This window comes from Sciurus carolinensis, chromosome 13 (assembly GCF_902686445.1).
Source record: "Sciurus carolinensis chromosome 13, mSciCar1.2, whole genome shotgun sequence".
In the NCBI taxonomy this organism is placed as follows: domain Eukaryota; kingdom Metazoa; phylum Chordata; class Mammalia; order Rodentia; family Sciuridae; genus Sciurus; species Sciurus carolinensis.
In genome coordinates, this window is record NC_062225.1 from 22,141,993 (window position 1) to 22,164,179 (window position 22,187).

At 33.9% G+C, this 22,187-nt stretch overlaps 1 protein-coding gene, 1 non-coding gene and 1 pseudogene across 12 annotated transcripts in view; 1 reads left to right on the forward strand and 2 right to left on the reverse strand.

Moving 5' to 3' along the window:
* Positions 1–611: 611 nt before the first annotated feature.
* On the reverse strand, positions 612–715 carry LOC124963799 (U6 spliceosomal RNA). The gene has a single exon (XR_007104831.1). It is a non-coding gene; the product is annotated as a U6 spliceosomal RNA (small nuclear RNA).
* A 1,534-nt stretch (positions 716–2,249) lies between these two features.
* Positions 2,250–22,187, reverse strand: part of Tia1 (TIA1 cytotoxic granule associated RNA binding protein) — a 31,610-nt gene continuing 11,672 nt past the window's right edge. For 2 of the 11 annotated variants that reach the window (XM_047523137.1, XM_047523133.1), the window contains 11 exons: positions 19,757–19,855; positions 19,040–19,094; positions 18,838–18,870; positions 17,498–17,585; positions 14,339–14,414; positions 9,874–9,982; positions 9,383–9,478; positions 9,184–9,268; positions 8,289–8,412; positions 6,963–7,108; positions 2,250–5,014 (listed from right to left, as the gene is read on the reverse strand). In XM_047523137.1, coding sequence (XP_047379093.1) covers positions 4,888–5,014; positions 6,963–7,108; positions 8,289–8,412; positions 9,184–9,268; positions 9,383–9,478; positions 9,874–9,982; positions 14,339–14,414; positions 17,498–17,585; positions 18,838–18,870; positions 19,040–19,094; positions 19,757–19,855 — 1,038 coding nt within the window. In that variant the 3' untranslated portion in view covers positions 2,250–4,887. Of the gene's footprint in view, positions 5,015–6,962; positions 7,109–8,288; positions 8,413–9,183; positions 9,269–9,382; positions 9,479–9,739; positions 9,983–14,338; positions 14,415–15,116; positions 15,183–17,497; positions 17,586–18,087; positions 18,723–18,837; positions 18,871–19,039; positions 19,095–19,756; positions 19,856–22,187 lie in introns of those variants that run through there. The other 9 variants (XM_047523134.1, XM_047523136.1, XM_047523135.1 and 6 more) reach the window with 9 other exon arrangements.
* Positions 11,221–11,732, forward strand: LOC124963408 (mitochondrial import receptor subunit TOM6 homolog; annotated as a pseudogene).

Sequence of the window (22,187 nt, forward strand, 5' to 3'; positions counted from 1 at the left end):
CAAATTTTTGAAAGCAATACCCTATTGATCCATAGTTTTTTAATGTTACTTTTGAGAATCCAAGTTCAGTATTATTCTGTTATTTTTCCATTTGGCAACTTTTAATATTCAGTTTCCAGTGTTCTAAAATTTCTTAGTATGGGTTTTTTAATTTTTAAATTCAATAATAGCTTTTTTATGATCCTGAAACTTGTCATTTCATTAGGAAAAACTTCCAGATTCTACCCACATCCTCAAGTTCTCTTCCTGGAGTTTGATTAGTTATATACTAAGCCTCCCAAATTAGTCCAAGTTTTTTCCCTCTGCTTTTTTTCTCCATTTAAAAAAAAATTGGTGATTACATAATAGTGGGACATTTTGTTACATATTCATACATACACACAATATGACTGTAATTTGGTCAATACTATTCCCCAGTATTTCTTCTCTTCCTCTCCTCCTCCCTCCTCTGGTCCTTCCTCTATTCTACTGATTTCCCTTCTATTTTCGTGAGATTCCCTCTTCCCCCACTGTTCTTTTCCTTTTTCCTCTCTAGTTTCCACCTATGAGAGAAAACACAAGACCCTTGACCTTCTGAGTTTGTCTTATTTTGCTTAACATATGGTTTCAAAAAAAATATGGAATGGAGTGCTTCATGAATTTGCCTGTCATTCTTGCACAGGGACCATGCTAATCTCTGTGCTTTTCTGATTTTAGTATATGCTGCCAAAGCAAGTATCTTCTTTTGATTTCTGTTCAAAGACATTTGTCTTTTAGTATTTCTGACTGGCACACTTCAAAGTAGGATGACTGATGGCCAAATTTGGATTTTTTTGGTGGGGACTTTCAAATGTCAGTACCTGCCTTTTGGTAGTCATTAGTTTTTTTGGGCGGGTACAGGGACTGAATTCAGGGGCACTCGGCTGCTGAGCCACATCCCCAGCCCTATTTTGTATTTTATTTAGAGACGGTCTCATTGAGTTGTTTAGTGCCTCACTTTTGCTGAGGATGGCTTTGAACTCTCAATTCTCCTGCCTCAGCCTCCCGAGTTGCTGGGATTACAGGTGTGCGCCACTGCACTGGGCAGTCATTCCTTCAATTTTTTCACAGAAGGATCCTCTAATATTTTGCCTGGTGGTCTTATATATATATATATGGCTGTTGATATTCTAGAGCTGAAGAAAGGTAAGAAGTTAGGGAATGCATTTATATAGTAAATGTGCTTTGTTCCTTTCTGTACAGCATGGCCTAGTAAGGAAGTCTGCTGTTTCCTTTTTTTAACTTTTTTTTTAGTTGTAGACGGACACAATATCTTTATTTATTCATCAATTTTCTCATGTGGTGCTGAGGATCGAACCCAGTGCCTCACATGTGCAAGGCAAGCACTCTATCACTGAGCTACAGCCCCAGCCCTGCTGTTTCCTTTTTTTCAGTTGAACTATTATCAGTGATATTAGCCTCCCATTTCAGAAGTCATAATTACTGGTTAATTTTGGTAAAAATCTCAGCTCTGAATCCAGTGTGGCAGGTGACTGAATAAAGCAGAAACTTTTAATAACTGAAGGACACTCACTCAAGGTAATCACTGTAGATACTTCTAGGCTTCATATTTGGTTAATCCCTTATCATATATCTGTGTGAATTAAAGTCTCCAAATGAAGGGAGAAAATCATATTCAATTGCAACACACTCAGTCATTTTATTAAGGCTTTTAAATCAAAATTCATAGTTCTGGAGTTATGTTTTTTAAATCCTAAACACAACAGTCAAAATAGAGTGGTTGGAATAAAATGTAATAGGAATAACTCAATTTAAAGACATAATTGTTTTTAGAAATCATTTAAGAGGTTTGCTGTTTTATTTTCTATGAATACTTTTTTTTTTCTAATTCACTTAGTGAATTTGGCTACTCCCTTTGTAAGCGCAATCTAGTCCTTTTTGATTGCCTTTTCAAATGGGACTCTAATGCATATATAAACGAAAGATGATCAAGCACAGGAATAAAACAGAGTAAGAACCTAGAATGTGAATCTCATTTTCAAGAGGAGACAATATTAACAAGGAAAATGAGACCCTAGTTTGACATTTAGTTATATTTGCAGAATGCAATTTTTTTTTGGTATTAAACAGGTAACCCAATGTAAACCATGGTTTTGGAATAAGAATTAAAATATATACACATATCTGAGTGAGTGAATATAACAATATGGTTAGACCAAAAAGAAAAAAATTCTCACACACAATAATCACTGCTGAGAAAATCCCACAGGTTATAGAAAACATAAAGGAACTTTAATATCCAAACAGGGTAAAGAATTCTGGATTAATGACCCATTAAGAGTGAATCATTTCAGGTTCTTTACAGTACCAGAAAGTCTGAATGCATATTGCAGAGAATAAAATTAAAAATTTTAGTTTCCTACCAATTAGAATAAAATTAATAAAAAAAATTTTAATTTCCTTACCTGATACTAATTCCAGTATAATTTTTTTAGACCGAAAAATCTTTAAATGATTTGTTTTAACACTAAGATTTAAACCAAAGTTAGCAATGTTTCTGAAACGTGAGTTTGTTCAGTAGTGACCTTTTCATTGTGAATACCAGTATCCCTTTCTTCTCAAAAAGTAGTCAATGTACATTGGAAGATTTGTACAGTAAGAAAATATATTGGCTAATAAGAACTGTTATTACTTGAGACAGTCAAAATGAAAAGAAAGCTACACATGTTCAGATTAAATTACTTATGCCCAAACAATTACCCTGCAGTCCATGAGTGTATAGGAAAGTATTTTTTAATAAGAGAAAAATGAGGGTCCTAAAATAGAGACACATAAACCAGAAGAATCTAAAAATAGCTTCCTGATATTTTATTTTGAGTATTTAAGCTGCTTTTGGTTGCATGCCCTGATCTGTAGAAGTTAACAAGGAAATAATGTTTCCAAGTATTTAAAAAATTTACTCTTCCATAAAGCAACTTTTAATGTATCAACACTTAAAAATACACAGTGACTTAATGAAACATCAGTACAACTGCATAGAATTGAGCTCCAGAGAACTATACACTTAGAAGCTGTCTTTCCTGGGCTCTGGTTTACAAGGTATTATTGGCTTAGAGACCAGCTTAGAGTCATTTGTCCTACCTGGAAGATACAGGACAGGAAACTCATTTGACTTTACAGGCCTTTTTGGTTCCTAAATAAAATACTGGGAGCTCTTGGAGGGTCTTAAAAACCATCGACCATTTAAACATATATACTGGGGACCCTTCCTCCCTGTGAGTAAAGGAAGATGATTTGTGACCTTCACTCAAAACCAAACCAAACCACATCTCCCACAACTCTTCTAAGAGACTCTGAAATGTACTAGAAATTTCAAAACTAGAACAATGCCATCAAAGATTAAACTTCTTAATGCTCGGAGCCATACCAAAATAATAAAATTGGTAACTCCAATAAAACAGATACCCAAAGAATCAAAATAGTGATTGCACTGAGGATTCTTTTCTTTGAAGGCTGTTTAAGGAGGTAGGATTTTAAGGTTTTCTTTCTTTCTTTTTTTTTTTTTTGTTTTTGTTTTTTTTTTTTTTTTGTTTTTAATCTATCTTTTGGCCTCTGGACATTTAAAAAATGCTTTGCCCGGCTGGTCCTTCAGGCTAATTTTGGAGTTTACGATGAACCCCAAGCCTGACATAAGGATAATCTACAGTTTCACAGCTATCATTTGTACACATTAAAATTAAGTTGATTTACTCTTTTTAAGTAAATCTAACTAGAAAATGGCAAATTATATTCCTTTACATACAACTTTGTGTCTCAAATTCTTGAAAAACAAGAGATGATTTTGTATTCAAAGACTACCAAAGTATGTATTTGATATTCACATGCAAACAACCTAAAATCTTATAAATCTCATGTCAACTCTGCATGATGCCTTTAAAAAGGAAATGACATACAAAGTTTGTTAACTGTGCAAAATATTAAAACTGCTAAAACATTTTACATAATGAAATAATACATGTAAATGTATAAGTTGACACATGAAAGTTACATGGCATAAGAACTTATCACATTTCAGAGATTTTCTTGAGTAACAAGTTTTTGTTTTTACAGTTCCTGGTACACAGCAAAGTTCATCACAGAAGATGAAAATCCTTTCAAACAAATCCAACGGAATTCTTGAGGCACCTTCTCATATAAAACACAAGATGAATGCAACTACCAATCCATCTGAGAAAAGTTTTCAATCTAAGTGAACATCATTTTTCCCATTTAACTGTGTTTTACAGAACTTTAATAAGGCAAGACAAATTTGTGAAAAAATGTAAATACAAAATGATGTAAACTAATAATTTATATTTAAAAACCCCAAGGGGTAACAGTGAAGATGGTATAGCTCAAACAATGCCTTTTATTTTTTTAACCTAAAACAGAATTGTGCACAAGCTGAAGATAACAAAGAACTTCTAGACTGTGCACAGTTTTGGTTTTTCTTTCTTCCTTTCTTTCTTTTTAAACCATCTTTATATTACATGTTTTAAATCATATCAGGAATGCAAACTAGAACTGCACACTACTTTAGTGGAAAAAAGTTCAACATTGTGCAATTTTCTGCCTCTTAATTTTTTTAAAAAAGTGGCAGCAATCCCTGCATTTGTATTTGAAACAAGGATCTGAGAAACTTTATCAAAAAAGGTAATGAAGGCAAAAATTGGCAGACATCCAGCATCTTGTTTCTTTTTAAAACAATGTGGATGATAAGTAATTTCATGATTAAAAAATGAATCTTTTAAATAAATACATTGTATCTGATATTTGCACTGACTGATTTGATAAATCTTTAAGTAAACAACGGCTTTACTACACTCCCTGTAGCCTCAAGCCACTGGCTTTATATTCTAGAGTCCTTTTTCACTGGGTTTCATACCCTGCCACTCGATACCCCGCTGGCTGATTAGGCAACATGCTGCCATTCTGTCCTTGAGGCGGCTGTACTCCGTAATTTGGTCCCATCCAAGGTGCAGAAGACTGTGTCTGACTGGTAGAGAATGTGAAAGAAGCAGAAGGGAAGGAACATCTACCAGTTAAAACAATGTAATTCTAAGAACAAATCACAACTGTATGGGAAATGGGAAACATATTTTCTTAAACCCAAATATAAGAGTAACTATCAAGCCAGAGAAACTAAAGGCAAAAGTAAAGGAAAACTGTTCATTCTACCTCTGAGTTGGACTTAAACTGAGCAAGCTACTACCTGACAGAAACTTCATCATTTGGTATAATAAGAACTAGTATTTAGGGCTAGGGATGTGGCTCAGTGGTAAAGTGCTTACCTCGAATATATAAGACCCTAGATACAATCCCCACCACCCAACAAAAGAACTAGCTTCTTTTTTTTTTTTTTTGGTGGTGGGGGGGTGTACTGGGGATTGAACTCAGGGGCATTCAATCACTGAGCCACATCCCTAGCCCTATTCCGTATTTTTATTTAGAGACAGGGTCTCACTGAGTTGCTTAGCACTTTGTTTTGCTGAGGCTGGCTTTGAACTGGAGATCCTCCTGTCTCAGCCTCCTAAGCCACTGGGATTACAAGTGTGTGCCACTGTACCTGGCAAGAGGTAGCATTTATATTATTCATAGAAATTAAAATAATTACAAGCATATGTAACTCATAAATTTTTTCAACGTAAGATTTTTTTAACTACAAAGTATCTATGTCTAGTTTGTATTTGAGAAATGTAAGTATAATGGCATAATTTCAGGGTGCATAAGGAAGCTTGCCATATAACAATATATGAATTAAAAGTCTCTGGCACAGAGAAAAGCATAATGAACAAAAACACCTAATTTCAAAAAAAATACACTGCTCTTTTTGTTTCAATTGCTGATATGCTACCATACTGAAGACGAGCAGGGACTAAAGAAACTTCTGGGCCACGTGAGCATGGCCAGGGCTGCACTGGCAAGCCCCAGAAGCACATGGGAGGCCAGAATAATGCTGGTGGCTTGTATTATTACCACAGAATCAACTCTTGACAAATATGACTCAGTTACTTTGGAAAGTTGGTATGAGAAATTACCATTTAATGATCTATTGTCAAACTGTCAGCCCTGATAAAATGTGGACCTTGGTCAGTGAACAGATAAAGTGCTGCCAAAATAAGACTGGAACTGTTCCCACCAGTGATGCAATGTAATTTAGCTACTACAGTTTTGGGGAAGGGAAAGCTCTGAAAGTAGCCAGTCATCATCATCATCATGAAGATCAAATTCCTCACTAGAAGAGCTGAGGAGACTTTTTTGTGTGACTGTGTCCAAGTAGCCAGAAGCCACATGAAGGGAAGTTCATTACATGCTAACAAATACTTTACTCTTGGGTGAAAATATGTGTATCAAAAAATGGCTAGGTGACCATTAGTCATCTGAAAAGCTTTACAACTATTAAGAACTTATTTTCTCACTAAAAAATTAGTTGATTCTTTACCAAACATTACCAGCATTTGTATGACTCTGAACATACTTCAAGGCAACACGTTTCTAGGCAAAATAAATAAATAAACATTTTTTTTTTTTGGTGGTGGTGGTGGTGGTGGTACTGGTGCTCTACCACTGGGATAAATCCCCAGCCCTCTAGGCAAAGCTTTAAAGATTACTATTTAAAACTATAAATCAGGCAGGCACAGTAGCACATGCCTGTAATGTTACGGCACTTGAGAAGCTGAGGTAGGAGGATTCTGAGTTTGAGGTCAGCCTGGGCAACTTAGTGAGATCCTGTCTCAAAAAATACAAAGATCTGGGATGTAGCTCAGTGGTAAAGTGCTTTTGGGTTCAATCTCCAGTATCAAATCAAACTATAAATTGAAAACCACTCTAAAATTAAGTCCTTCAAAGGATACAGTTATGCTTTGCATAAGGGGCCACATTACCTACCAATTTCTTTTGGACATTTTCTGAGATTAATAAAGCAAAAGATCAAACATGCTTACTTAAATCCCTGTTGGTTCCATGCCTGGCCATACATTCCATATGCAGGTACTTGCCATCCGTTAGGCATATATTGGCCAATCTGTTGTGCATTTCCATACCACTGGCCCCACTGGCCATAAGCTTGTGGATATCCAATTTGATTCTGCTATTAGGTAAAATTATGACAGATAATTTAGTACAATTTGCAATTACTTGTATAAATGCAGCTCTCATAAACCACAAATACTTAGCCAAAACATATAACATAAAACATCTTTATAATTAAAAGGACAGTATAAACAATAATTTAGTGACTATTAAAGGGCATGGGATTGTGGCTCAGTGGTAGAGTGCTTGCCTCGCACATGTGAGGCACTAGATTTGATCCTCAGCACCACATAAAAAAAATGAATAAAGTAAAATAAAGGTATTGTGTCCATCTACAACTAAAGAAATTATAAACAAAAAAACTAAAACTGAAAGAAAAACCTGCCTTAGGGCCAGGCATCGTGGTGCACACCTGTAATCCCAGCGGCTCAGGAGGCTGAGGCAGGAGGATTTCGAGTTCAAAGTCAGCCTCAGCAACTTAGTGAGGCCCTATGCAACTCAGTGAAACCCTATCTTTAAAGAAAATATAAAAAAAGGTTGGGGATGTGGCTCAGTGGTTAAGTGCCCCTGAGTTCAATCCCCAGTACCAAACAAACAAAAACAAAACCTTTAGGTTCTCCTGCTGCAACTCTACATCATTGTCTAAACAGCATAGTATATAAGGCAGTGATAATGCCCCAGTAATCAATATTAAACTTAGAATAATGTTTAAGTGTTTGGTAAACTACTTAAATTAAGTAATCTATGTAGTTTAGGATTTTCTTACTCCCACCTCTGTGCTCCACTTAAAACTTCCTCAAAAAATCTTTGCAAGATCAAGTTTAAAGTTGCTTAGAAAAACAAAAAGCAGTAAAACCTGGAAGAAATGCCAAGGCTCTACATATATTTATAGCTTTATTTTTGTATCAGCTGAGTCAAGCACACTTGTGAATTCTCCAAATTGTATGTGAATAAATCTACCAAGTATTAAAAAAAGATTTAATACCCTGTTAGGTTTGTCGGAGCATTTTAAAATCTACTGTGTGAGCATGAGTCAATTGAGGCAGTTACACTCATTATGTAACCACTGCAATCCGTGAAACACCACTCTAGAACTATAAATACATGTAGGAAGAGCTCTTATATAGTACAAATTGAACTAGAAATTTATTAACAAGAATTATCAACAATTCTTATTTTAAAATAATCTTACTATTATTAGCCCAATAATTACTTCCCAAAGTTCAGGACCCTCTTACCTGTTGCACAGGATTTATCATATCAAGAGTTTCTTTGCCCCAATAGCATTTCACAACATGACCTTCAATGGTAGTACCATTAACAGAAACAATTGCATGTGCTGCACTTTCATGGGAATTAAACCTATTGAAAACAACATTAAGAATAATCAATAAAAATAATCAATAAAAAATAATCAATAAAAATTCTTTTAAATATTTATGAATAAGGGGTAGGAGGGAGGCAAGAATGGAGGACGTACAGATTGTATAAAGGAAAAAGAGGGGGGTGGGGGAAGGAAAAAAAAATATTTATGAATAAAACCTATCTTTAAAAATCAAGGCAAGGGGACTGGGGAAATAGCTCAGTTGGTAGAGTGCTTGCCTCCCAAGCACAAGGCCCTGGGTTCAATCCCCAGCAGGCAAAAAAAAAAAAAAAAAAAAAAAAAAAAAATCAAGGCAAGGGTTGGGCTGGGGGTTGTGGCTCAGTGGTGGAGTGCTTGCCTAGCACATATAAGTCACTGGGTTCTATCAGTACCACATAAAAGTAAATAAATAAAATAAAGGTATTGTGTTCATTTAAAACTAAAAAAAATTTAAAAAAGAAATCAAGGCAAATAAATTCAATAGCCATTTGGCAGGAAAAAAAAACTCAAAATGATCCTGAGGTAAAACAAGCAGTTGCTTGATTTCCTTTGCTATTTCTTTCAAAGATCTTTTAGTTCTGGAGAAACCTTTTAAAATAGAGGATGTTTCGTTGGCCTTGCGTTGGAAGAATAAAAAATACAAGAGCAGATAATGCTATATGCTAGAGAAATTTCTATTTCTTTATAGTTGAGGTAAATTCTTAAGAAAACCATTGTTAAATGTTCAGAAATTATTTGAGGGGGAAAGTTTTCACAAAAACCATCCATACCTCACAAATGAATATCCTTTATCTGGAAAGACTCGAATTTCCATTATTTGTCCAAATGGTGAAAAAGTCTGACGCATTAGTTGTTCTGTTAGACAAAAAACAAAAGAAACCACACTCAGTTATAGTAAAATCCTACAAATATTAAGCTTATCAGCTTAAAGATTAATTTCCATATAGCACATAGGTAAAGCTCCCATACCTGTTAGCCCAGAAGTAACACCTCCACAGTAGACAGTACAGTTGCTTGGACTAGACTGATTTACAACCTCATCATATGATAGCTGTTTAGTGTTTGCTGGAGAAGGAAAAAGTTTGTATTTTCAATTCATTAAATAAATGTTCAGAAGGAGAAAAGCAGTATTAACTATCCTACGGTAATGGCAATATTTACCTTGATCAAAATGCTTATAGAGAACACATATTACAATTGACTTTAGGATTAAACCTCCCCCAGGAATGTCTAAAAATTTACCCAATATTCTCTACAATAGGAGACTTGACATTAGAGATTGAATATCATTTATTATTTAAAATTACAAAAATGAAAACTAAGTACATTTTTGAACAGTAGTCTTGATTTGCTTCTCATCTATTTCTGCAATAAGTCTCCGGGAACAGCTCTAACTTTTACAATGCTAGTGTATTTTTCTCCAAAATTCCACATTTCCTTTTCTTCTCCAATACACCTACACTCATATGTACTCTTTGGAGCTGGAGGCTTTCGGGTTGCCCAGTTAGTTCTGATTTGTCTTCCACCAAGCCATTGGCCACCCATCTGTTGAATAGCGTTTTCAGCATCCTGTTCCGCACATTTTAGAAATGACAAAGAATATAACATTAGCAGATGGTACACAACTTTTAGCAGTAGACATAACCTTGTGCTTTTTGTGTTAAGTGAACATACTTTATGAAATACACAATATACAATAGCTTTGTAAAAATGCTATAGTACTAAGCTGGGTGCAGTGGTGTACGCCTGTAATTTCAGAGGCTGGGGAGGCTGAGGCAGGAGAAGCCCAAGTTAAAGGCCAGCCTCAGCATCATAGCCACACCCTGTCTCAAAATAAAAAATAAAAAAGTGGTTAAGCTCTCCTGGGTTCAATCACTGGTAACGCGTGCGCGCACACACACACACACACACACACACACACACACAGCAATGGTACCTTTAACTGTTTTGGATATCTGACTTTGGAAACATTAATCATCTGAAAAAGTTCAGAGTCCAATGCTCTAATAAGGTAGCTATCATCGATTTTATGCAAGAACTCAGCCTAATGTGAATAAAAATTTTATTTCCCACAATTACAACAAGCTTGTTAATGATAGTATTTGGTTTCTCATTCATCTAAAAGTAAACACGAGGCCATTAATCATGTTCTAGGCATTAGGTTAAGAGCTGGGGATACACTAGGGCAGAGGGACAAAAAGTGATTACAAACTGTAACAGGTACCATGACAAGATCAAAATACTAAGATAAATAATATGGGCATGGAAATCTAATTTAGACAGCCTGAGTAGGAAAGTGCTGATTAAAATCACAATCTGAGACTGTGGGGAAGCAAGCCCCAGTAGATGGAAAAGCACTGCCAGTTTTAAGGCAGGAAAGAATTTGATCTGCACTGAAAAAAATGTAGAAGATTAGTTTCAGTAGAATCTAGTGCATAAAAAGGAAGGATGTTAGAGAATTGAAAAACTGTGAGGGCATCATGATCTGAAGTAGAAGGGATCAAACCAAGAGGTTGAGCAATAGTGTCAGCCCTTTTTTATTTTGAGACAGGATCTTGCTAATTTTAGGGCCTCGATAAGTTGCTGAGGCTGGCTTTGAACTTGAGATCCTCCTGCCTCAGCCTCCCAAGCCACTGGGATTACAGGCATCTGCCACCACACCAGCTTGATCTATGTTTTAAAGGCATTCTCAGTGCTAGGAGAAGAATGGTATAGGGAAATGGATAGTAAAAGGAAAAGAACATTTTATGAATCTATTTCAATATTACAGGTTTTAAAAAATGATGTTGGAAGGATCAAAAGTATTGATGGCTTCCAGTGGGGTTCCGGTGAGCGCTACCAGCTCTGCAAATGAAGCCCCCGAAATTCGGACAACGTAGGAGACTGGCTCCGGGAAGTCTACCACTTTGCCACCGATAGGAATGATTTCCGGAGGAACTTGATCCTGAATTTGGGACTCTTTGCATCAGGAGTTTGGCTGGCCCGGAACTTGAGTGATATTGACCTAATGGCACCTCAGCCAGGGGTTTAGCCAAACAAATGGAATTCCTGTGCTGCACTCAAACCTTCCAAAAACAGCCTACAATCTGTGACTGGCACAAAGTATTCCCTGATGGCAGCTGAAGTTGGATTCAGAGGGCACATTCACCTTCCCCAGCTGAATTCCATTCTCTGGTCAACATTCATCCTCTGCCTAAGTGTTGCCTCTGTTCTGTAAAGTTCTGTACTTAGTTCCTAAGTTTCTGCTTAGGTGATCTTTGTTCTTGTTCCAAGGAATAATAATGGTGTTATAACAAATATTTGAAATAAAGATCACACACAAAGATAAAAAAAAAAAAAAAAAAAATGATGTTGGCCAGGAGTAGTGCTGTAGCTGTGGCTATCTATAATCTAAAGGAAGGGCCAAAAAATGGGATAGGGGGAGAACACTATAAGCAAAAGGGGACAAATCAAAGATAATTCCTAGGTTCCCGCTTCAGAAGTTGGAAGGACAGTGCCAGCTTTAACAAAAAAGGAGGACAAAGTCTAGGAGGAAGGTGGGGAACAGGTTTGAGGAATAAATGAAGAGTTCTGCTTAAGACATATAAGCTTAGGATGTCTGTGAAACATCTAAATGAAGACCATTTGACTCTAGTTCTTACTAAATAGATATTCACTAGTGATTTTTTAAAAATAATAGACCCCTATATTCCATATTCTCAAATGGGAAAAAAGAGTTCAAGCCCACTCAAATCCCCAACTTATTTCCCTACATTGTACTAACCACAGTAAAAACCTATAAATCGGGCTGGGGAGATAGCTCAGTTGGTAGAGTGCTTGCCTTGTAAGCACTAAGACCCTGGGTTCGATCCCCAGCACCAAAAAAAAAAAAAAAACCTATGAATCAATACTCTAAGGAACTCAAAACTATATATGGCTACTAATCTGTTGTATAAATTATTTGTGTATCTTTCCAAAAAGATACTGTGACTAACAATAAAGTAAAACTAACTATGCTGTCATAATTTTTATTTTCTTACCTTATAGGAAAAAATACCTTCTAGTATTTTGATCTTGTCATGGTATATGGTATCTTGTTGTTATATGGGACATGTACTTGACTGATCTTATTTCTTTTTACCTGTCAAGATGCTTTACAATTTCCAACTTTTCTTCTAATATACGGGTTTCCCCCAATTCTATAAGTTTATCCACTTTCTTCACAGATTTTTCTACTTTCTTAGAAAACAGTTTTCATATAGTGAAGATGATAGCTATGCTACACAATACATTGAAACAACTACCTGATCATCTGATCAGAAGACATAAAAAGTTGCTTTAAGAATGACTGAGCTATAAATGCAGTGCATTTTACATTCTTTCCTGTCCTTGCTAACCATATATAGGTTTTTAAAGAAAATATCTAATTTGGACAGAAAATCTGGGGCAAATGATCACAAGCAGTTATAGTACCTATCTAGAGAGTAAAAGTTCATAGGAATAATCAGACATAAGGTCAATGTAAGCAGACACAGAACTAGAAAAAACAATTTTTTTGAGACAGGGTCTTGCTAAGTTGCCCAGGCTGACCTTGAACTTGTCATCATCCTGGGATTACAGGTGTGTACCACCATGACAAGTTTAAAAATGTTTCTTTTTTTAAAACTTTTAATGGTTCATTCTAAGATACTCTTATACAGAAGGTACACTGCTTTGTATTCATATCAGGCAACCACCTGTCTTAATATAATAGTGAACAATAAAATTTAAGGTTTAATAAAAATCTTTATAAAGATTTGTACATATTAATTCTCCCACCATGCATCCCTGTAGTTTTGCAAGTGTGATCCTGCTGCATTTAACTGCTCTGAAACCTCAGTTATATTAAAAAATTTTAAGCACTTAATTATTTAAACTGGGAATACACTTACAGCATTAAAAAGTGTAACACAGGGGCTGGGGAGATAGCTCAGTCAGTAGAGTGCTTGCTTTGCAAGCACAAGGCCCTGGGTTCGATCCCCAGCACCGCAAAAAAAAAAAAAGTGTAACACAATGTACAGCGTATTACTTTATCTGCCTCCAACAACTACCCCCAAACCCAAAACCCTGCTAGAAGATTTTTTATCCCCACAAGAGAAAACACAAAAAAACCCACAAACATCATATTAATAAAAGTCCCTTTCCTTTTTATGCAAATTAGCTTTCCAGCTAATAATACATATAGAAATCTTTCTACAATGAGTATAGTATCCTTCCTGGTCTCTATAGAAATCAGAAATTTTCAAATTTATGCAAATTGGTGTTCAGTAAATATTTCTAGAATAAAAGGAAAATATGAGAAGTTTTCAAATACAACATATAATTTAAAAAAAAATTTTTTTTTTCAGTTGTTGATGGACCTTTATTTTATTTATTTTTATGCGGTACTGAGGATTGAACCCAGTGCTCACAAATGCTAGGCAAGTGCTGTACCACTGAGCTACAACACCAGCCCCAATATATAATTTTTTAAAGAGGTTCTCAACGATCAGAGAATTTTATTTCTTCCTTTTTAATTACTCTGGAAATATAAAAGGAGGATAACAAGATTTTTCATTTTTCCTTGCTTCCTTTTGGGTGCTTGGGGATTGAAACCAGGGTCTGCAGTATGCTCAGCTGTGATCTACTACTGAACCATGTCCCCAGCACCCATACCTGAGATTTTTAATATCTATTATCGCTGATAATTTACATATCTTTACCATGTACATTCTGAAACACTTTTTCAGTATTTTGTAGGTATCAGATGCTAAATAAATGTTGACTAAATAACCAGACAGGAGAAAGAAGACATCTTCTAGTGAGGGTGCTAATTATCAGCAAAATGAAAGATAAAAGAGAAATAATTAAACTTGTTTACATTCTTTATTATTAAAGCACTGCACATGCACTTCTGATTGAGCTCACCCATTTGTTGAAAAAGGAGACAAAGCCATATCCCTTAGACTTTCCTGTTGCCATGTCTTTTACCACTCGGGCATCTCTGAAAACAGAAACAACCAGAAGTTTAGGTTTGTAAACTGTCCTGTATATATAAAATGAGAATTTCATATACATCTCATTTTCAGGTTTCACCTTCATTAAAGTAAGCCTTTAATGTAAATTCACCTTTTAGTCTATAAAATTTATATTTATTAGCAAATGAGGCTTTATGTTATGGACATGCAAATCAATAACTTCTTAAATATTTGTATATATTATACAGAAATTGCCTCCCACTTCAAAATGTTTTTTAAACTTTTAAATATTAGACATGGTAAAAATAGCTATTTACATAATTACTTAACCACTTATAAGGTTTCCAGGCACATTAAATAATGGCTTTCTTTAACCATGCAACTTATAATTTGCTATTTGATACCATATTCTACCTAATAATTAAAAAATTAAAACAGAGAACTGGAAATAAAAGAATTAAAAAGTTGTATATTCCCTAAACTAACTATTTCATTTGCTCAGATCAATTTATTACACACCCCCTTTGGGAAGGGTAAATTTTGAGAACTGGATAGTTTGAGAAATGTTAAATCATTGAAGAAGAATACTAAATATACTTGAGTTTTAAAATATATAAGAAAAGATTTTATACTGAATTTTATAACAGCATTCATATTAAGATTGATTGGAAACTATAAGATATAAAAGCAAAATTTTTAAAAGTCAGAAAGTAAAAAAGCACGCCAACATTTATCCACTGTGAACCGTAGCTTGTAGTTAGCCAGGGCAACTCTGTCCATTCTTCAGAGACACTCTGCAAAATAACCAGAGCCCTATTATTTGAGATTGAGTAAAAACCCAGCCATGATAGCTAAAACTCCATACCTCAAAAAAATTGGACTCAAATTGTGCTTCACAGACAATCTGCTTTTAACTTAGCCAGGTATGTAACAATGCTTGTTCTCTCAGGACACATGAACAAAACAGGCACTTTTATAACAAAAACCCAAGTCAGAAAGCCATGCAATGTAATTTTATATTAAAGTATATATAAGCATATTTTAGATCATTGTAGGAATTGATTTACTAAGTGTAGTCAAAATGACAGAGGTGCTGGTGAAAAGGGGAAACTAATGCAAGTCACTTCGCAATATGTAAAATTACCTTATTAAATTACCTGTATGGTACACATGCATTTAATTTGGTATGTGATTCACTTCTATACCAAAATTTTGCTACATTACTCAGGAAACATGAAGAGCTTAAGTTCTGTAAATTAGGAATTATTGTATTTCTTATACTAAATTTTTAATAGGCCACTGCTTATTATATACCTTCTATAAAATAAAGCATTGTTAAAGGCTCTCTATAAAAAATACCTATCATGAGAACCCTTCAACATATAGTTATCACTTATCTCTTTTAACAACAACCACCACCAAAAATTAAATAAATAAATAATACAAAAATATGCTGTGAATTGTCTTTAAAGTTTAGGAGAAATAACTCCTTGTATAGCCTAAAACTCAGACATCACATATTACCTCAACCTAAAATTATAACATTAAAGAAAAGCCTTACCAAGAAAACAAATCATGTATACATTAGTAGTTGTGGGACTGTAAGAAAATCTACAGACTGAAAATATGATGCCAACATATTTAACAAAAAGAAATTACTAATCCATGATTTAAAAATCATGAAACTGTTAAAAGGTCATTTAATCTAAACTCTCAAATTTTTAAACAATCTTTATTTCATTCCAAACTAAACTTCCCATTTTCTGAAAAGTTACTACAATCAAAATCAAAGCATTTAATCTGTTCACAAGTTAGATAGAGGTTTTTCTTTTTAAAGCTTCAGGAAAGATCAACTTCCAAATATACTCAACTATAACTTATTTCTCCTAAGAGACTTCTCTGAAAAAGCAGCAGCAAAGATCTAGAACAAGGTTCTTAGTCATTTATGGTCCTGTGACTACTCTGAAGATAGGATGACAGTTATATTCTCCACACCAAAATGAAAATGCACACAATTCTGCATAGGGATTTAGAGTCCCTGAGAGGCCAAAGGTTAAGGACCTCCAAGTCTAGATTCTTGAAAGCAAGTTAACCATTACTGAAACCTTTAGACAGATCAAGAGGAACAATTAAGAAATTAAAACTTTATTTTCCTAATCAGTTTTCACAAAGAAAAATGTCAACACTAACAGAAGAATCCATTTATAAGCCCTAATTTTCTGATTACCTTAAAAAAAAAGTTGGTCATACCAATGAACTATAACTCTTCAAATGAAAACTCCCCAAATTCATCAGCAATGTGACTGGCATTTACTTTCCAGTCTCCTGATCTCATTTCTGCTATTTGTCTGCTCAATACAAACCACAGTTAGAAACTTCCTTTTTACTTATTCTTCTAGCTGAAATAATACTAAAACACCAGAAATCCTAAAAAAAAAAAATTGCTTTCTAAACTCAACCATTACTCATAAAAAAAGTATTATAAAAAATTTTGCTATTCTTATTCTAGTACGGCATGCTTTTCAAAATATTAATGTTCTTCTATGATGAATGCTACCTTGACTGAGATATATAAAGGTCTATAATGTATGATTTGTACCAAATGCAAGCAAAAAGTGCTTATAAAATATTATAAAGGCACTATTATTGTTAACAGTTAAAAAAAAAGGATAAATACTTAGGAAATAAACTTAATAGCTGCCTTTAAGGTACAATTCTTAAAAACTCTTTTTGTTAAATTATATTAACATTAAAATGCATGGTATCATAAAAGTGCCCAAATAATTCCTTAATCAGAGCTCTTAGTGACTAAATATTATTATCTACCTAGCATGACACCTATATAATAAACTATAATATGTACAATGCAAATGTCTCTTAAAAACTAATGCTTAAATCTTTGAAAAAAGAGTTTAAGATAAAGATCAAAGATTTATTAATGGGAAAACAATTCTTTGCTCTTAAAGTCTGGAATGATCTCTAAACAATGTAATGTACTATAATTCAAGAGTTAAAATTAAGGTCCCCAATTCACAATAGAATTATTTTTATTACTTTTACATAAAATTGTTTCTAACTAAAAGCATTTTATTTATCTTCTGTTACTTACGATATTCTTCCAAATGGCGCAAAAGCTGCTTTTATATCTTCAGTTGTAATTTCTGGACTGAGATCACCAACAAAGACATGGAAATGATCTTATAAGGGGATAGAAGGGGGAGTGAAAAGAAAAATAAAACTTTAGAATTTAAAAAGACCAAAATCTATCCAATAAAACATTCTTAATATAATTTATAATTTATAATAAGGTATTTAAAAACTATCCTATCTATAAAAATCCTACCAATTTTAAACATAATACATCAAGGTAACAATATAGGAAAGATTCTTTTAAAAAGACTATGATATAGCTAACTAGAAACTGCAATCATATTTCTATTTATAGTCAACTATACTGGTCTAAGAGAATAAACTAATAATATACAACAAGTTTCAGTACTGTAAAAATTTAAAGACTTAGCATTCTGATAGAAATTATTTACTTTAATTCATTTTACCACTATATTAAGGCTTTACAAATTAAAACAGTGGTATTAATTTATGTAGACTAGATTTGTCTCAGTTAAGACAATTTACTGAAGCTAGCTACATGATATATTTGGTTTAACCATATTTTGTGAAGAACAATCAAAGAAATACCTTGCATTGCAACAGTTTGATGTTAAAGTATTTGACAGTTTTCTCAAAAGCCAACAGTTTTGGTTGCCCAGACATTACACCATTCAGTTTATGTGAATCCATGTGCAAGTGAACTAAGACTGAAGGCAACAGAATGAAAACAGTAATCCCTTCACTTTATATCAGAACCATTAAAAAAAGCATTGGAGAGAAATAACCATCCTATATGTGAAACTCTTTTATAAAAGACAATTCTCAAGAAACACAAAAAATGCAAAATTTTTGAATATATACTTTAAAATGGACATACATATATATATATATATATATATATAAATTTTGACAAAGTATATTTGGAAAGAAGTTACCCCTATGTGGTAGGCCTCAAGCAACATATTGGGTTGCTCTTTGGTAAAGTTTCAGGAGCAACTCAAACACTTGGAAGATCTGTATATGAAGCCCAGGTGACCTCAAGGAAGCAGAGTATCTTGTCTTTTAGTTGGTCAAAGTATTTTTAAAACATCAGCTGCTACCAAGGGAAATTGCTTGAACTAGCACCACAGTAGTGGACAAGTCACATTTGGTCAATACCGGGAGGAAGGGGGGAAAATATTGCCAAAGAAATAAAACAAAGAGATTACTACCTAAGCCCTCCCCCCTCCCATATCAGACAAAAAAAAAAAAAAAAAAAAAAAAAAAAAAAAAAAATTCAGGTGGTTAGTGAATACCCTTTCAAGAGATTTCATTTTATGTTTAAGAAGATACAATTACCTTGTGAACGCTGTGTGCTGACAACGGTACTACCTGATGACAAAGATTAGATTTGTTCTTAAATTTATTAACACAAACACATTAAATCATATCTTAGGAAAACGATCAAAACATTACTGCAAACATGTATGTTTATATGCTTTACAATAAAACTACTGGGTATAATAAAAACAAAGGTTCGAAGAGTATAAAATATACTTACTGCTTGTATCTTTCTTTTGACTGCTGGGAGTAGTTGCCCAATTCACTTTGACTTCCTAAAAAAAAAATTTTCTACATTTATATTACATAAAAATAAAGTTCAAAATCAGGTTTGCATCTATGAATACATAAAAAAAGGTATGTTTGAGATGAAACATTGAAGGGGAAACCAGTTCTAGTCAAGTTTTTTAAAATATTTTTTTAAGTTGTCGATGGATCTTTATTTAATTAATTTATTTATATGTGGTGCTGAGAATCGCACCCAGTGCTTCACACAAGTGAAGCAAGTACTCTACCACTGAGCCACAACCCCAGCTCCTCTAGTCATCTTTTGACCTACATTTATGCCAATAACTTCAACAAATCCTAATCTTTATACATCTCTGTTAACATTTAAATAACTTTTTTTTTTTTCTTAACAAATGGTATCAGTGTATTTTTTCCCCTTTATTCTTCCCTCATTAGCAACCAATGGTACAAGACATTTCATCCAAGTTTCAGTAATTCAACATATAGTTTAGCACTTACGTTCAAGGTACCATGATACGAACATAAACACGGGCCCTGCCCTCTAAAAGTTTTATCCTGCCATTTTAATACTAAATGTGAAAGACCTTTTGTGATAAAGTGAATACAATGTTTCTAAAAAGGAAATGAAAAAATACAACTTAAAATTTACCAGCACAAGTCTCCTTTTTGAATTAGGATGACAGCTTACCTTACCCATTATCTTCCGCCCATTCATAGCAGCCAGTGCTGCAGCTGCATGACGATGCTCATGAAACTCCACAAAACAATACGGATCATTTCCAGCTGTCTGAGAATAAAGACAGAAGTCAAATTTAAGCTTTATTCTCCCATTAACTTAAAATTATGTAAAGATTTTTTTCTTATAAACTAAGTTTATATATTTATCAGGCTATGAAAAATGAATGGTGCATTCCACAAGTAAGTTTTTAGATAAAAAAGTAAACACTTAAAAACAATTTTTAAGCTAGGAGCATTGAGAGTTCAAAGGCAGCCTCAGCAAAAGCGAGGTGCTAAACAACTCGGTGAAACACCATCTCTAAATTAAATACAGGGGCTGGGGTTATGGCTCAGTGGTAGAGGGCTTGCTTAGAATGCGTGAGGCCCTGGGTTCAATTCTTAGCACCACATAAAAAATAAAATAAAGGTATTGTGTCCACCTTCAACTTAAAAAAAAAAAAAAAAAAAAAAAAAATATATATATATATATATATATATATATATGTAAATAAAATACAAAATAGGGCTGGGGATGTGGCTCAGTGGTTGAGTGCCCCTGAGTTCAATCTCCAGTACCAAAAAAACCAAAAAGCAAAAAAACAATTTTTATAGGAAGTTATATCTTCTTAGACAGGTTTATACTACACTGCTGTAGCTTAATCTTTTAATGACTAAGTGCCCTAAAAAGTGAAAAATGTAGCTAGTAATACTATATGTTTTTATTTTTTCCCATCATCATATAACCATTTCTTTAAGGTACAAAGATTAAGTTTGATTAATATTATTATTAATATTCTCAAATTCTCCTTTGATTTCTTTTTTGGGGGAAAGCTGTGGTACTAGAGATTGAAACCAGGGCCTCATGCTTGCTAGATGAGCACAATACCATTAAACTATATCTCCATCCCTCTTTTAAAAATTATTTATTTTGAATCAGGGTCTTGTTATGTTGCCAGAATGGCCTGGAACTTGTGATCCTCTTGCTTTATCCTCCTGAGTAGTCCTTTAGCATTTTATAGTTTTTTTTTTTGGTGCTGGGGATCGAATCCAGGGCCTTGTGCATGCAAGGCAAGCACTCTACCGACTGAGCTATCTCCCCAGCCCTAGCATTTTATAGTTTTTCTATCCTCTCCGTTACATATTAATTTAATTACTATGACTGTACCCATCCCCTTACTGTTTATAACTTGACAAATAACAAAATCCTAGCCAACCTAAGACCTGTTTCTAAAATATAGGTAAATAGGCTCTGGAAACTAGAAAGGTTCTCTGGTAAGTAAAGTTTAAGAATCAGATTTATGTATGAATATATGTATTTATTTTTGTGGTATTGGGGATTGAATTGAGGGATGCATTATCATTAAGTCTTAGCCCTTTTCACTTTTTATTTTGAGACAGGGTTTTGCTAAGTTGCCAAGGCTGGCCCTTGAGATCCTTCTGTCTTAGCCTCCCAAACAGCTGGATTACAGGCATGTGCCACTGTACCCACTAGAAGTTTTAGAATGTGGACTTTCTGACACAAATATTTTAACTACTTAGAAGCCTTATAAAAAGTTTCTTATTCTCTGCTGGTAGTGGGATAACATAACCTGGATTTTTTTTTTTTTTTGCTTTAAAAAAAATTTTTTTTTTAGATGTTGATAGACCTTTATTTTATTCATTTATTTGTATGTAGTGCTTCGCACCTGCTAGGTCAAGTCCTCTACCACTGAGCCACAACCCCAGCCCTATTTTTGCTTTTCTTGGGATGCTGGGGACTTAAACTCAGGGCCTTGAGCATGCTAAATAAAAATGATGCCATTGAATTACATTCAAACTAAATCTGCTTTATACCTATCAGTGCAAAATGCTAATGATTTAATAGTCCATTTAATTCTTTCTATAATCTAAATAGAACTGATTCAAAATTCAAAGATGGCAACCACAAAATTCAATATACTGGGACGAGGCATTTTGTTCAAAAAAAATTGGAGAATATATGAATTATCCAATTCAAACTAACAATAAACTTAATGGGAATTCTATTACAAAGATCAATGTTCTCAGGTATTGGAATATGGTATGGAAAAGATCATGTATGTTAATTTGTATCCCAAAAAAACAAATTTTTCAAGCTTTTATACTCAGGGGTATAAAATTCCCCATCAAAATTTTTAAAATTTGTTTTTTAGTACATATTATCATTCAGAGTTAATACCAATTATATGAATAAATTCTATTGTGTCATCTACACATTAAGGTCTGATGGATAGGAACTGCCTAATTTCAAACTGCTTAAATTTGAGAAAAACTCGACTTTCAAAAATAAAATTTAAAATACTTTCAGTTGGGTGTGGTGACACACGACTAATCCCAGCAGCTCAGGAAGCTGAGGCAGGAGGATCTTGAGTTTAAAGCCAATC